Genomic DNA, 17,648 nt, shown 5'->3' on the forward strand with positions numbered 1-17,648 from the left:
ATATCTCTCAACTCCAGCTGGGTCTGCCCTGAGGTATTTATGAGGCTGTAGAATGGAAAGGGAGAACAAACTTCAGTGTGAGCTCAGAACTTTCCTTAGGAGTCTGCTCTTTGTTCCTGTGGCCATATTTAAACCTTGACCTCCTCAGTTGTCCTAGCAGTGTCCTCCCTCTTGCCTTACTTGAAACATTTGACTAAATTATGGGTAAAAAGTACCTGGTGACGGCAAGTAAGTACCTTGTCATACTGACTGCCCTGCTAAGGTCACCACCTCTTTGTTTAATGTGTCAGAAATTTTGACTGTAAGTAGAGATAAACTTGCATTAGAAGTCAGTTGATATTTATGATAGTACGAGCGCTTAGCTATTGCTTTCCTGTCTACTGGGCACTAATGCACAGCTCACAGCTCTTAACAGGTCCTGGCCCCAAAACTGCACTATGATATAGGCTCTGCTGTCCTTACCATTTTGCACATGAAGGAACTGAAGACCTAAGGTCTAAGTCACTTGTTCAGCAGATCAGTTTAGAAGTGGTAGTTCTGGGTGTATACTTTCTTAAGAATGTCTCTTTGTGGTTCAGTGATGGGATATATAATATATATCTATGAAGATGATTCCAATGTGAAGACACAACACATGTCCATGAAGGCTCTTGAAGGGTTTCCCAACACTGGCTCTTAGGCTTTCTAAAAACCAGTGCGATGTTCCCTCGACAATGTGGTGCTCTAAAAATGGTCTTGCTCTCTTCATTTCAGCCTGTGAGGTGGAAGCGGGTAAAGTGTACCAGGTCTCCTCCGAAGAGCACATGCAGCCTTTCAAGGAAAACATGGAGCAGTTCATCAGTCAAGGTAAACTGCAGAGATGTTTCTTCCCTCCTCAGGCAGATGTGTAGCAGGCATCTGGTTCAATGCAAGTTTAAACGAGATTATTTTGGCATTATTGAAAAAACAACGCCCCATCCCCCAGTATCCAAACTAACAAGACTTGGGTTAATCACATGGCAGGCACGAGAGGCTAACAACTTGCCAGCTGTGCTTTTCTGGGCTAGTCTTCATTGTTTTTTGAGGGTTTTGTGAACTATTATTTAAATAGTATGTATTATAAAGATATTATATCTTTGTGCTTTTGTTTTTAAGATTATTTTGTGAAGTGTGTTTTTCTTTCTTTTTTAGTTGCTTTTTGCTGATGTTGTTGTTGTTTTCAATGATGCAGATTGAACTGAGGTCCTTGCATACATATTAGACAAATGCTCTACCACTGAGCTACATCACCAACCCATTCTCTTACATTTTAACTCTGCTTGTGACCGCAGTACAATCTGGTATTTATTTGCTTTGTCAAAACATTGTACCCAAAGAACAAAGTCCATCGGTGTCTTTTAAATCTTCGGGACACCATCTGCTATTTTTATGGGGCGAATTAATACCACTACATAATTAATAATTTTTTTTCAGAGAGCTTACAAACTATAAATATTATCTCACTGATGCTCCTTCCATTCTGAAGACAATAAGCGGGATGGAAAAATTCAAAAGATACTAAATAAACTTTCTGTTTTTCTCACTGTTTGAAGTCATTGAAACTTACAATTATATCAAAGCACTTGCTACTCACAGCATTTCAACCCTGGAATGCACCGTCTCTTCTGAAGATCAGATTCATATCATGCCATGCTCTGGGAAAGATTTTGCTCCTGGAGGAATTCTCCTAGAGGCAAGCATGGCATGAGAGAGAGGCCAAATAACACTGTGAAGACTGGGGCTGTTCTCTCTGTAGTCAACTATGGCTTTCAAAGTTTGGTCAAGTGTCACTGGTGAGGATTTATAAGGAATGACTCATGGTGCAATTTAATCAACATAAGCACCACTTCCTTTAGATGGAAAAATACTACTTGTAAGGTAATCCTGGAGATTGAAAGAGAACACTGTTGAGATCCATGAATCAAAGTGATTATCATTCTCAGATTCAACTTTATATGAACGAAGGCAGAAATCTCATTCATTCCTAAAGCATTCTTCCACCAAAATCATAGCCTTGTGTTTAGATATCAGAGAACCATTAGCGGTTTTTCCACCTAGTAGAATTTTAAGATTAACAATGTGTCACTTAAAAAAGATGATACATGACTGTACAAGATTATATAGGCAAAAGTGTCCAGTCATCCTTTGTGGCTAATTCTGGCTATCCTGGACCTCATTCTGCAGAGCAGGTTGGCCTTGAACTCAGAGATCCACCAGCCTCTGCTCTCTCACATGCTAAGATTAAAAGCATGCACCACCCCCACCCAAGAAGTAGGAAGTTCTTAATTCTAGGGTTTATCTAAGACAAAGGCAGGCTTTTTGACAGATTTCATATGTAAAATGTGAGCAAGAGCACACATTTTATTTACATTTATCACATACATTTATTACACAGTGTATATCTGCTATAATTATGCCCAATTTTTTTGTATCTAATGTTATCACATTTTATGTGATTTATTATCTAATATTGTTAATTTGTATTTTATAGACCAAAATTGAGATTGTGTTTTTATAACTGAACCTTCCTTAGTCATTAAAAAACATGAATAAAAACCAAGTACAAGTCACTGAAAATTTAGGAATTAGTTTTTCAAAACACAGAGGATTTGGTAAACATCTATGATTCAAGGCATAGATAGAGGTCTGCCGGATTTGTTTAGTAGTTTACACATGGGGCAGACAGAATTTCCCAGTCATGCTAAGTAGATAAATATCTCTTTACACTTTATTGACAATTCAAGAAGATCTTTTAACTTGTTTCTTATGAAGTGAAGTTATTAGAAGTTGTACACTTCTGGGTTAAATAAAAGCAGTTTTATAATGATAATAAAATATTTAGACTATGGCAGGCCCCACCTTTTAAAATTAGGTTAAACAGGATAAGCCTTTATTTTTTCTTCTTGTGGTGTTTTATATTGTCTTTTTATTATCTCTGGTACTATTCAAATGTTATATGACTATTTGTTCATTATAAAAAAAATTATGGGATCAGAGGATATTGTTCAGTGGGTGAGTACATGCTAAATATGTTTGAGCCTCTGAGTTCAATCCCCAGCGACAAAAATTCAATGTGTCTGGCATTCTTTCAGCTATTTATTGTAGTAGTGAATGTGAAAGGTATGTGGCTAAGTGGTTCCTACATTCCACATTGTCATAAAGACAAATGGTAACATAGACAACAATGAAAATCCTTTGGGAAAACTCACATTGATCAAATGTGTCAAAAATATAAAAAATGGATGATCATCTTTATTCATTCAGGCCTTGAGCCTATGTTTAGTGACACATAGTAAGAATGATGGATATCAAAATATTTCTCTTAAGATAATTTTTTATAAGGCAAAATTTTGGGTCTCTTTATTTCTTCTAGGTATCAAGGCCAAATTCTAAAATTAAACTTATAACTATAGAAAATGCTACCTTACTCGCATATGCCATATCTTTGCTTATGTTTAGGCTTTTATCAATAATAACATAGCTTTGTCATTCCAGCCCTTGCCCAGGTTAACCACAGGAGAATATTCATATTTTATGTATCCAGAGTCTGTTTAAATGTGGCTAATTCTCTAATGTAAAAATCTCTTGAACAGTTCAAAAGACAGACCGTGTCTAATGCTGGCCAAGCATTCTATTGCATTAGCTCTACAGTCTAACAGAAACAGCTCTTATCCTTATAATCCAGCTATTGTGTGGTCTGTGGATCACATTCTAACAATCTTTGTGGATTTCATCTCATCCCAAAACCCACTTATCCATCCAATTTTTCCCTCCCTGCCTTCCTACTTCTACCCAAGCCAAGATTTCATGGTCTCCATTTCAACATCTCTTTCTTGGAAATGTCTCTCATGTGTACTCTTAAATAGGCAGCTGGAGAGGGCTGGTGTCTGCTGCTTCGAGGCATTCATAGTTTGTGAAGGTGCTAGTTCTTCTGTGATCAGGAACATTGAGTGTAGATTCACTCTAATCCTCTTCTGACTTCTGCCCAGCTTTGGATTCGTTACAACACTTACTCTCAACCACTGCATTTCTTGTTCGTTACTCAAAAATAGAAGTGCCCCTGAGACAGCTTTGCTTGGCGTCTCCTGTGCTCCTAGAGAATGGCCCCAGCCTAGCTACATGTCTTGCTCACCAGCCCTGTGACCAACAATCTTTCTCTAGACCAGTTTTTTGTTTGTTTTTATGTTTCTTCTGTAGTAGTGAATGGGAATGTGAGATAGTCCTTACAAGGTATCTAGTGTCTCCCTCCTTACATTCATGCCCTCAGACTCTTGAGATTGGTTTCTATAGATCAATGTTGTAAGGTTTCCTTGGCAAACTTAGGTTTCTAGACTTCTGAAACTGTTCATCTCATCTCCTCTTAAGCCTGCATGGACTTCCTTTCTAGGACTGTACTCTAGCATCCTAGCCACCTCGATTTGGAATTCCCACACATAATTAGGGCCACAGTGACAGCCCATCTGAACTCATGTTCTGCTTTCCTCCCACTGCAGTCAAAGGGAAACCCTGTACCTATTCAAGGCAGATCCTTCCACACGAGATGTAGATCAAATACCCATCTGTAAGTCAAGGAATCTATTGTCTTACAGAGCAGAATACTCTAAGAAGGGCCCCAAAGATATACCTATGTAGGCTATAGATCTTTTTAGTCACTGTGATACTTTATTATTAGAGGAATCATAAGTGGATGGGAGAATTGAAGACAAAGAAGGGGAATGCAAAATAGAAGGGGTGGGACTCAGGAGCAAATCATACGTCACATCATGTGGAAGGGATCAGTGAATGATAAGGCTGAGAAAGCTTCAAGGATCCAACTTTGTGAAGGCAGATTGTCCTTGGAAAAAGGATGCTCCTGATACAACTGTCATGGTACATGATCAGAGAAATGAGGAACTGTGTACTGATGAAGTGATGGTGTTGGAGACAGAATAGAATTGTCTGATTATCACAAGAGGGAAGCACATGGACAGAGATGATAGATATGTACCAAGAGTTCAGATTTAAGAGACAAAGTATCATTGATCAATGACACAGAGAAGATAAATACACTTTGAGTGCCATTCATCCAAGGTTTATAGGACAAGAAGTGTTCCAGGTTTTCCATTTATTAGAATTTGAAATATTAGTATTGATTTTTTTTCCAGTTTCAGATTTCAAAATCTGTACTCCAAAATGATCCAAAAATCTGACTTTTTGAGCAATGGTATCAGATATTATAATGTTTGGACTTGCACATCTTTGGGGATTGGTCCTCAATGGGGGTAGGGAAGAATTTGAGTAGAATGTGGACACCTATATGTAAGTAAACAAGTGTTCATACCCAGTGGGCATGTGGGTATGTGTTGGATTCAGCATAGAGTTCTGCAATTGAAATTTAGGCATCATGAGCAAGGAGATTATTGAGTAGTTGTGATCACCCAGGACAAGAACAAAACAGATCCATGAATAGTATTCTAAGATAATGGGCAGAGAATGAAAAACACCCGTAGGTGTTAGTCTTCAGATAGGAAAGAAAAATAACAAGATCTCTTGCAACTGAAACCTGTGTTGGGAAGAATTTCAAGATGTGAATGATCCTTTGTCCACATGCCATTGTATTGACTGACATCTAGGATGGTAAATAGGAAGTTCTACCAAGGTCACTGGATGGACCATAGTTTTTGGATTCACATGAGCTGAAACCAAATTTATAAGCTTTAACATTTAAAACAAGTGGGGAAGCAGAATGGGATTGCTATGCGACAGTTTCGGATAGTACTGTGGGACAGCTCTAACGATACATGTTAATTGTTTGACTCAACTACTTAATCAAAGTTAAGATAATTTATATTATCTGAATTTTATATCATCTATGATGGCTTTGTTTTGGGCACATATGATTAGGAAAATTAATTCTTAATACCTATATATCTGATTGGGGTTTATTTGTTAGTTTTTAAACATTCCTTTTGTGAATTTATTTTTTGGTTATAACATAAAAATGTAAGGTAATTGAGTGTGCTGAGAAATCTTACAATTTCTTATTTCCTCAGAACTCATCACACTCTTCCTTCTTCCCACCACCCAACCCTCTTGATTTCTGAATCTAAGCTGTACTTTGGACAAACTGTCCACAAAAAAAAACAACAACCCTGCAATATTGCCTAGCTATGGTGGACCTTAGATGTATTAGGTTGCCTGGATGTACATATATTATCTTCTTGTATATATATTATCTGGGAATCAAATCAGAGATTGGTTTCCTTTTGTTGGCCTTCACTGGTCATTACACATATTTTGATTCATGTGTACTTTAAAATGTAATAAAATGGGGTGTAGGGTTCTCCTCATGCTAACAAATGAAGTCTCTTACTGTCCTTTCATACATAAAAAATAGCAAATGGGATTTTTCACAAACTGCCCGTATCTCCTGTGTTTCACGAATACTTCTCCCCTTAACCTAAGCATAGCGAATTGAAGCTGAACAATTCCTGTGAGTTGAATCAAGATGAAAACGCATAAATCTGTAATCACATGCTTATAATTAGAAGGGTGTTGAAACCACAAGTCTTAAATATACAATCCCTGGTATTGGTAATACTATACATGAGAATGAAGAGATGCTGAAAGCAAGGTTATTAACTGTGCCAGATCCTGGGCAGTCCACCAGCACTGAGGCTTTTCTATCAGAAATGTTCCTTACTGTCTGTCATATAAGCAGGGCTCCACAGTCACAAAAGAGTGTAATGGTGTTGCTTTTATTTCTCTTTTTTTTCCTTCTTTTTGGCTTTTAAGCATCAGATGGGAATTCTTTTCAGTAATGAAAAATAAATGGATGTTTAAAATAATCTATTATTGACCATTTGAAAAGGAAGCATAATGCCTTTTAATCTTTAGTTTTTAATTAGTAAGACAATAGCTAACCATCAGGCCTTAATAATTTTTTATGCTAAATACTTTTTTAAGTTTTCCTAGAGTAGTCTGAGCAGGCATGATGGTCTCCATTTTATAATACTGAAATGAAAGTTTAGAGAGCTTCATTATTACTTTGGGTTTTGTTGTTTGTTTGGTTCAGACAGTGTCACACTCTAGTCTAGGCTGGCCTGAAGCTCACGATACAGTCCAAGATGACCCTGAACTTCCAATAATCCTCCTGCTTCAACCTCCTGACTACTAGGATTACAGAACTCAGCCACATGCCTGATTCAGAAAACTTGCTGACTTCTGAAATCACACAACAATTAGGTGGTGGACTATCGCTATAATTAACGAGCAGTTCCATGTAATTTATCTAGTAATCAAAAGAAGTTTATTTCTGGGGTAACTTACAGCCAGTAAGGGGTTGGTTACAGGATCTGGAAGAGATAAGATGCAATCCAGTGCAGAAATCTGGTTTGGTCTACAATCCAGCCTCCAGGACCAGGAGGGATCAAGAAGAGAGAGAGACAACCTTGCATGCACCTGGGTCTTAAGGAGCCTCCTCTTGGCCATGCCCCAGGGGCAGGTCATAGGCAGGTGTGGCAGTTACTTGCTGTCACACCTAGGGGCAGTGTTTTAAGGTCAAGGCTGGAACAGCTACCCAATACAGTGGACATGCTGGAGCCAAGCCCTGGTAAAGGAGATTGGAGCTATTTTAACTTAAAAATTGTAATAATATTAGGGAACCCAGAGAGATGGTAGACAAAGCTGCTGTAGAGTGTTGGGGTAGGATAGTTACACTCAGAAGCTCACCATTAGCAGAGCTAAAAGGAGGTAATTTCTAATAGTGAAATGTGTGCAGATAGACAAAGCCATTCCCCACAATATATTATTATATATGATTATTCCATTTTAGATTCCCATGTGCCTGTCTGAAAATTCTCAGCATACAGGAGGGCAAATTGGAGGCAACTCTTGTGGAAAGCATAGCTCATGTCTCCACTTCTCTCTGAGGGTTATATTTCCAACAGCCTCAATCACTCCTCCTGCCACTGTGGATGAGAATTAATCAGAGTCAAGGAGGACCGAGAAGGAATTCATTCCATTTGAGCGCCTATCACAAGTGCCTCCTGCCTCTCTCTGTTTGGGTGTTCCTACCAGCAAGTCGTAATACACGTCTCTCACATCTCTGCAGTGTGTTCCAAGCTGTAACTTTAGCATCTGACACATAACAAAGAGCCAATAGGACCTCTTTCCCATATGGAGGAATGGCTGCATGCCCAATGCTAGCTCCTGAGTTCTTCTGCCCTACCCATGTTCCTTAGAGTTGTGTGAATGGTGTGTCCACCTAAGTGATTTTCCAAGAGGGGAAGCTTGTCCTGTCCTTTTTTTCACAGTAAATGAGCGTTGCCATTTTTAAATAAACATGCATCCAGTGTAAAACTCAGGTATATCACGAGATGCAAAACTATTACCATCCTCTATTTACAGTTATACATACATTGTACTTATTGTTTCAAATATTTTCCAACACTTGGTTCTTAGCTTCATTTTTTAAATCCTAATCTGTTTTATAAAATGATGTTCTAAAAAAACAAAACAAAACAAAAACAACACCGGGCGGTGGTGGCACAGCCTTTAATCTCAGCACTTGGGAGTTAGAGGCAGGAGGATCTTTGTGAGCTTGAGGCCAGCCTGATCTACAGAGTGAGATCCAGGAAAGGCGCAAAGCTACACAGAGAAACCCTGTCTCGAAAAAACAACAAAACAAACAAACAAAGAAATGATGTTCTAGTCATGTTCGAGTTGTCCTGGTTGTGTGTTTAATATGTTTACAGTTTCTGTCTCCTTGATGTTACGGCTTTCTAAACCTCTTAGCTACTTTTCTATTGACATGCCTTTCATTTTACTACCATGCTATTGGAAAATCTTTGTGTAATTAGGGTATAAACTGGCCAGTGACATTGTTGCAAATACTTCTGCATTGAAGTTTGTTCTGCCATATTTCTAATGATTATTGGTAAATGACATTGTTGGATTCTTTGTTGGGACATGTACTAACCTGTTCCTTGATAATATGTAATTTTGCCTTAAAAAAATGTTCTTTCTGGGGGCTGGGGAGATAGTTGAGTAGGTAAAGTACTTGCTTGGCCAGCATGAAAAGTTGAATTTGAAACTCAAGGATTGACACAAAAATTAGGGTGTGAATATGTAACCCCAATACTGGAAGCTAGTAGAGACTGGAAGATCCCTAGAGCTCATTGGCCTTCTAGCCTAGCCAGTCTGCAAACTCTAGGTTCAGTGACAGACCCTGTCTCAAAATATAATGTGGTGATGATATTGAAGTAATCACCAGACATCAACCTATAGCTTCACGCATGCCTATACAGGCAAATGTACCTACAAATAGATGCATGCAAAACACACACCACACACACACACACACACACACACATACACACACACACACAGAGAGAGAGAGAGAGAGAGAGAGAGAGAGAGAGAGAGAGAGAGAGAGAGAGAGAGAGAGACTTATTACTATACATTTGGGCAGATATAGGCTTTTATTTTTATAGTTTTGCTTTCATGCTTAATCTGTCAATTTATCTAAATTTATTTTCATCTGTTGTCTGTGATACAAATCTGACTTTTTGTCCTATGATGTTAGTTGTTTGGTACCACATGACGTACATGCCATTTTTTCTCTCTTAATAAGCAGTTTCCTCTCTTTCATGCATGCTGTTCCCATGGCTTTCTCTACACTATCTGGTTTTTTGCCATCTTTTTTTCTCAAGTCACAGCTTGTTGCTGCCTTATTTGCTGTAGTCTCCAAGAAATCATGAAATGAGGACAGGTTTAATGTGAATGGTCTATCTTAATAATTTAGCTCTCTGCAAAATTTTAGAATCACAATGTCAAGTTCCCTACTAGGATTTGAACATAGTTATATAAATATCTATATAGATCATTCTGGGGAGAACCAACATCCTTATAGTATCCATGCTTTCATCCTGTGAACACAGAGCAGAGCACATGTGTTGAAGACTCGAAACACATGAACATGTGTTCATGTCTGTCTAAAATGTCTTAGCATCTTGTTAAGGTCTTGACTTTTTGGTAGATGGATTCCTAGGGACCTTATTTGGGACTGTATTTTATGAATTATATTTATGATATTTGAATGTACATAGTTCAAAAAACTGTGTTGTTGCTATTTATTATAGACTACAAACTTACTCAACTTTCTTAGTAATGTACCAGTTGGTGATTTTTTAAAGGGTTTCCTTCATCAGTGCTGCTGAAAATAATGACACTTTATTTTCTGCCATTTTCTTTCCTTTTCTTCTATTTATTTTTTCCCAGCAATATTGTATTGGCTGCTATGTTCAATCTAATACAGAAATAAATAGAGGAAATATCCTTTGCAAAGATTCATAATTAGAGGGGTAGAATTATTTTGGCCTTATTTGCAAACTTTTTGTCCTAAACTAATTGAAGATTTTATTTTTATTTAATTTTCCCATTCTTCTGCTTCAAAGATTATATTCTGTTTTTTGGCTTGTGTGTTTGTTTGTGTGTGTGTGTGTGTGTGTGTGTGTGTGTGTGTGTGTGTGTATGTGTGTTTGTTCAAGTACATGATTCTGTGCAAATGTAGGTGTATTTGAGAGCAGAGGTCGTTGCTATGTGTCTTCCTCAATAGATTCCCACCTTTTTCTATGACAGGGTCTGTGGTGTATAAAGCTTGCCTGGAGATCAGAGTACAGAGCTAGCCATAGAGGCCAGGCAGTGGTGGCAAATGCCTTTATTCCCAGCACATGGGGGGAAGGAAACAGGAAGTTATATGGCTGGGTGGAGACAGGAAGTGATAAGGTGGAGTGGAGACAGGATTTTGCCTTCTTTAAGTCTGAGGATTCCTCCTAGAGGAGGCTAGATGCTCTGCTTCTCTGGTCTTTCAGCTTCCACCCTGATATCTGACTCTGGGTTTTTATTAAGACTGGTTAGAAATTATGCTACAAGGGTCTCTCACAAAACTAGCATTGATTCAAGTAGGTTGACTATTCCTGTCTCCACGCTTCCTGTACACCAGGATTATAGGCACACTCCACTCCACACATCCTCTCTGAGAGCTGTCCAGTCCACCCTCAGCATTCCCCCGCCTGCCCCATTATGTATGTCCTCACCTTTTCATGTATAGCTTTGGTATTTTGACACAATTCTTTTGTTGTGTTTTGTTATATTATGATGTTTGAATATATTTGCAGTGGAACAATTACTATAGTCAGGGCAGTTAACGAATCTATTACTTCACCGTTATCTTTCTATGCACGTATGGCACACAAATCTAAAATTCAATCTCTCCTAGCAGGTTTCCAGTGTACCACGTGATATTGCGTATCCTCCTTAGAGCATTTGTTAATTATCTGGGATGAATCATCCTTTGTAACTCCGGCTTTGGACCATTCGACTCCCATCTCCCTACACTGTTCGCCCTTTCTGGTCCCCTGTCTCAGTGTATTTGAGGGCTTGGGGGAGGCTGGCTTTGCTTTTTTTAGATTCCACATGTTCGTGACATCATACAATATTTTTCTTTCTGTTAACACAATTCTCTAACAAAGTCTGATGTTGCTATTTTTGCTTCCCGTTAAGCAACACAAATCTGCAGACTCTTACTGTTAATCTGACCTCTTTACATGTCACTCTTTTGCAGGGTTTTAGCCTTATTCTATGCTTCCCAAAATAGAGAATTATCATTGTTTCAAGAATTCAGTTTGGGGTTTCGGTTAACAGTCGTATTTTCCTCACTGACTATTTCTTCACCTTTCACCTACCTTCTGAGGTCATTTTTCTCCTGTCACATGTCTGTCCTTTAAAAGCCACTTTGCAGTGGACTCAGGAGTGTAAAATGATCTTATCTGTGTGAAAATTTCTTTATTATATCACATTTGCCTTTTGAGACATAGATGTGCTAATCATGAAGCATTGAATCCAAGGGCAATAATTCCTTTTAGTGGTCTGGATGCCCCGACTCATCTGTTCCCTGCCCCATTGACAACTTGGGTTCAGTTTCAGTTTTTGTCGCTTTGTTTTTAGTCTGAGTTTGCTCTAGGGCCTTATTCATTTTTCCTATTTTTCTTTATATTTGTTTTGGATAATCTTCAGGAGGCTCTACCACACAAGAATTATTTTAAAATATATTCTTTCCTTGCATGTTAATACAGCACTTTGTATGCTAGAGCCCAGTGAACTGTGAGGGTTCAACTCTATGCTACATGAGAGAATTCTTCTTCCATTCTGAGCTTCTGTGGGGTAAACATATTTCCTCATGGACTAATCCATGGGATGGTCCTTTGCAGTTTCTGCCTTGGAGCCACCTCTGGATACATTTGAAGATTCTCGGCATGTTCAGAACTTTTTCCTTTTGGTCCATGCAAGGAAAAGTTCTGAGTGTCAGTGATAGCCCTGGGAAATGCTGCTCTACACCTCTTTGGATTCCTGCTCTTCTTTGTTTTAATGGCCTCAGAGAATTTTCCATATTTTCTATCAGATTCAATCATGCATTAGCTTTTATTTTATTGTAGTTTGTGTGTGAAACCATGGATATCTTGTATCTAGCAAGTCCATAATATCATCAAAAATAAGATCTACCTTGTTGTGTCTTTAATATTGGAATATATTTATAATAATTTATATCAGTGTGTCCTTCCAGATGACTTTATTTTATTGTCAAAGTGTTCCTAAACTTGTTTGCTAATTACTGTACTTATCAGCCTTTTGTCCTACTATATAACTATGTATATTTCTCAGCATGTATATTTATTTGTATGTAGTGCATGTTTAAATGTTGAACTACTGGATCAATGTAGCCTTATTAATGATGCCAACTTTTCATACATTCCTCACCCTGCTCGTTTCCCTATTTTTTACTAACCCCTGAATCCACTCCACTCTAGCCCTAAGGCCTCAGTTCTCCCAGCCCCAAATAATCTCTTGCCTTTAAGACACCAGCCACATAACATGGGTCCTTTTCCTTGTTACCAGATACTGTCATTACGTTATTGCACAATTATGAGCAATCTTCCTCTAATCTGGAGTCTTCTGCAAAAGATTAGGGTGTCACACAGTCATTACTGAAGTGTGTGGATGTTCATTGTAATACATCTAAATTGTATGTTTGGAATGTTGCTCATGTGTCCTCCATGTGATATAATTAATACATAAATAATTTAATGTTTTTATGATTAAGTTTACTCAAGGCTGAGTCTGCCATGAATTTCTGAACAAATTGCCTTACTCTTATAGCAGAAAGCTAAATACTTTAAACCTTTTGGTTTTTTTAGATTTATTTGTTTTATTTTATGTCTATGTATGTGCACTACATACATGCAGGCTCCTGAATGGATGAAGGTTAGAAAAGGGCAGTGGATCCCCTAAAACTGGAGCTATAGGCAATTGTGAGCCACATTATGGATGCTGGAAACTGAACTCAGGTCTTCTGTAAGAACAGGAAGTGCTCTTAACTGCTGCGCTCTCTCTCCCACCCTAATTATCTCACATTGTTTCCCTTCTTTTCCCACCTGACTCTTCTCCATCATGGTGAAAGCTTCTCAACTGATGAAATGCCCTTAACCCTCTAGTCCTAGCAATTCAGTTCATTCCCCACCAAAAAACAAACAAACAAACAAACAAACAAACAAAAACTAACCTTGCAAGGCTGTGTGAAGAGTCTCCATTCACTGGCAGCCTTGTTCTGACCTTTCATGTTCTTCCCGTTATAACCTTTCACATTGTGTCTTCAGTCTGTCAGTTACTGACAGAAGAGTGTTGGAGTCACTACTTGCTGTCACTCACACCCATTGTTCCCTCCAGTTTTGTCTCATTTTCTTTTTCTTTTGGACCTAACAGTTTTTGCTTTTGTGTATTTTGAGGCCCTGATTCTGGATACATCATAATTAGAATTGGTTTGTCTTCCTGTTGAATTCCCTCTTCAGTGTAGTACTTGACTTTTTTTCCCTAGCAAAGTTTCTCCTTCTAAAGTCGAAGTCATCTAATTTTAATTCAGCCCTGTCAGCTTTCTTGTGATTAGTGTTTGCACAATGCCATTTTTATTCTTTGACTTTCAATCTAATCTAAGTACATGTCTGTATTTTTAAGTATGTTTCCACCAGATAGCATGGACCTGAAAGTTTTCAGTCTAACAATCCCTCCCTGCCTTTCAGTTGCAGTGTTTAGACCATTAGTTTAATTAAAAATATGATTGGGTTTAATTTATCATCTTTACATCTGTCTACATTTATCCTGTATGATGTTTTATTCTTCTTTTTTATAGATTGGGTATTTTTTAGTATTCCATATTTCCACTGTCAGCTAATACACTACACATATTTATTTTGTATTTTTGAGATTGCTCTCATGTTCTGTCCCACCTAAATCATCACTATCTCCAAATACAGGCATTCCCATCTTCATTGGTGCAAAAACCTTACATTGGCAGTCTTCTGTTTCTCCTGTAATTCTTGCAATTGTCATGTGTTTTAGTTCTAGATGTGTTACAACAAAATAATACCTTATTCCTAATTTTTAGTCGGTTCTTTAGAGAAAGCATACTTCATACTCATAAATAGCACTTTCCCATTCTTTTCATTTGTTTATATAGAACTAAGGTTTCATTTCCTTTAACACTTCCCTGTGTGTACATTTCCAGGTGCAAAATTGTTCTAGCCTCTGAATGCTTGTAAAATTTTATTTCGATTCTATTTTTGAGCAGTTGTGCTAGGCAGCTTTCTATCAATGTGACAGAAGGCCTGAAGTGACCCATTTAAACCGAGGGATGCTTTATTTTGATTAATGGCTTCTGTGGTTTCTTTTCAAGGTCACGTTGGCCCTGTTCTTTGGGATTGTTTGGCAGAAGAAGCTGGTGTGCCTCCTGTATTTGATAGGCAAAAGGAAAAGAGGAGAAGGAGAAAGAGGAGAAAAGATTTTTGTCCCAATATCTGATAACTCCTTCCTAGACAAAGCCCAGTGACCCCCATCTCCCTCCCTCCAGTAGGCAGGTCCACCTCCTAAAAATACTACTGTCTACAAGGAGCATGACAGTTTGGGAACCAAGCCTTTAAGAAATACTTAAAGTCATAGCTACATATTTGTGTGTGTGTGTGTGTGTGTGTGTGTGTGTGTGTTTCTATACACAATTTAATAATTGATTCTTTTATCCTTTCAGTTTCTGATGAGAAATCTTTATTAGTTTTTTGTTGCTGCTGTGACATATGACCACAAATCTGATGACTTAACAGAATATTCAGACTCGCAAAATAGGGTGGAGGTTGGAGGTGGTATTTGCAGGGCTGTATTTTCGCTATAGACTATAAAATACAATCCATTTGTTTGCCTCATGCAAATTCAAAGAATATTTGGCTTTGTTTGGGCATATCATTTAAATATGATGCATGATTCAGCCTGATGCCTTTTCAGGCCTCTTATCAAAACTTGCTTAGGCAAATCAAGAGTAAACTTCACAGTGAGTGTACTACCTTGATATTTTACCTGCTGGAGACTCTCATGACTACTCTATACCTGTTCTCTCCTGTTCTCTTCAGTCTTCAGACTCCCACTGTGACCTTGAAGGACCTTTGGGGTGAGTCTTCCTCAGAGGGTCTGTGCTTGGATTTGTGGTATTCCCCTGCAGACATGTGCCACTTAATACTTAGCAAAACTCAGAGAGTGATTTCTTTTTTTTTTTTTTTTTGGTTTTTCGAGACAGGGTTTCTCTGTGTAGCTTTGCGCCTTTCCTGGAACTCACTTTGGAGACCAGGCTGGCCTCGAACTCACAGAGATCCGCCTGTCTCTGCCTCCCGAGTGCTGGGATTAAAGGCGTGAGCCACCACCGCCCGGCCTTTCTCCACTTTTTATGAAAGGTTTATTTCCTCTCTGGACCTCTACGCCTTGAATTTCTGCTACTTCCACCTTCCTAGAGTCCCATCTGTGTTTTCTCATCTCCCCCAAGATAATTAGTTTCTGTAAGCTGCTCCTTCAAGGGTCCATAGTCTGGAAACTGACCTTTAGATAGCAATGTAGAGAGATGGAGGACTAGGGAGTTCCTAGCCCTGTGCTCCTACACTCTAGTGGATGAAAACTGCTGTCTCATGCATTTTATCCTCTTTCCCAGTTGATTAGAGCCAGACAGAGCTGGCCCCAGTGAAGTCTGGAAGTGCACAACTTCTTCAAAAGTGCATCTTCCTACTTTAGACACAGATCTGTGTCTTTCACCCTGTTTGTGCTATCACACCGCAGCCCATACACCCAAACAAGGCCTTTTTTCCCAACTATTCTTATCACACTTCCCACCTTCTCTATTAGGCTTTCCTTCTTAACACCGTGAGTGTTTGCTTCAGAGCCTTCTCTTTCTTTCCGTTTTCTGCATACACTCTCCAGTCTCTGCATCTTCTTATGCCTAGGACCTCCTCATCATTGCAGTCCAAATTCAGTTGCCTTCGTTTCCTGCTCATTGGTGTGTATCTCAGTAGGCAAATGAGAGTCTCATTGGGTTGTGCTAATGAGAAGTTGGACAGTGTTACAACGTTGGAGCCCATTGGCTCGAATTTGAAACCTGTCTCTTTCATGTAATATTTATTTCTAATACCTTGGGTGACATTTTTCACCTTTAATCCCAAGACTGTAAGCTGTAGTGAAGTTCCTTTCTCATTGGGGTTTATCATTGTATGTTATTACATATAAAATTAGCCTAGTAATATGCACATGGGCTGTAAAAATCTAATAGAGCTATTGTTGTACATTATGTGACCATAATTTCTCTCTCCATTGATCATTTTCTTGATGCAAAAGACTATGCAAATATGCCACATGAGCCCCAACAAATGATCCCCAAAATACAATAGATGCTCAAATATTTGTTGAAATATTGGAATGTTCATTTATGTGGCTTTGATTTCTAGAATTGAAATGTCCTCATCTTCAAACATTGTTTTGGCAAGTAATATTAGGAAGAAAAGAAAACACATTGAAAGAGCTTTTATGGTTTTCAGATTTTTATTTCCAGCTGTTTTATATTTTGATTTTTCAGATTCATCAGTCAGACTTAGTGGATATTGCTTTTAATATTGAAAGCTCAGCCTTAAGATACATATGTTTGCAGTTTTAGCACATGACTTGTAATGACTTGGGTTCTACCTGAAGGGGACCAATTTAAAATCAGCTTGGTATCAGTGCATATTCCTGACTGCTTCAGTAGAATAGTTATTTCTCAGCAAAGGAAGATAAAAGAGTAGCCCTGGGTGTGTCTTCATTTTTGTACCCCATTAGTGGAAGCTGACCAAAGACGTCCAAAGCCTATAGATGGAGTAACATATCCATTGACAGAGTGCAGCATGTGTGTGCATTGAATATTTTCCCAAGTCTTTTCCACTTTGGGATTTTTAGTTAAATTTGAAAAGCAATTTCACAAAGGAGCATTCAGATGAGTATATATCAGGGTGGGTTTTGCTAAGGTCACAAATATCAAATTTTTGAAGTATATGTGGTTTTTAATTATGTTTCTTGTGTTTTAACAACAAACAATAATATATTATGTTTTTAGAGGTATATATATGTACATACATGAACCAAATTGTACATATTTTTACATGCAAAGTTGAATTGCCCTCAGTACTAACAGGTAGCTATGAATTGCTGTAAAGGCCAAGTTTAATGCAGTACTTACCAGATATAGGCTTTCCTCC

The 17,648-nt window shown here is 38.3% G+C and overlaps 1 protein-coding gene across 1 annotated transcript in view; it reads left to right on the forward strand.

The window, feature by feature from the left end:
• Fmn2 (formin 2) overlaps nucleotides 1–17,648 on the forward strand; it is a 315,696-nt gene that overhangs the window by 214,892 nt on the left and 83,156 nt on the right. The window contains exon 14 of the mRNA XM_006993715.4: nucleotides 754–846. Within this exon, the coding sequence (XP_006993777.3) occupies nucleotides 754–846 (93 nt within the window). The remainder of the gene's footprint in view (nucleotides 1–753; nucleotides 847–17,648) is intronic.

The sequence above is a fragment of the Peromyscus maniculatus genome, chromosome 11 (genome assembly GCF_049852395.1).
Source record: "Peromyscus maniculatus bairdii isolate BWxNUB_F1_BW_parent chromosome 11, HU_Pman_BW_mat_3.1, whole genome shotgun sequence".
Taxonomy (NCBI): domain Eukaryota; kingdom Metazoa; phylum Chordata; class Mammalia; order Rodentia; family Cricetidae; genus Peromyscus; species Peromyscus maniculatus.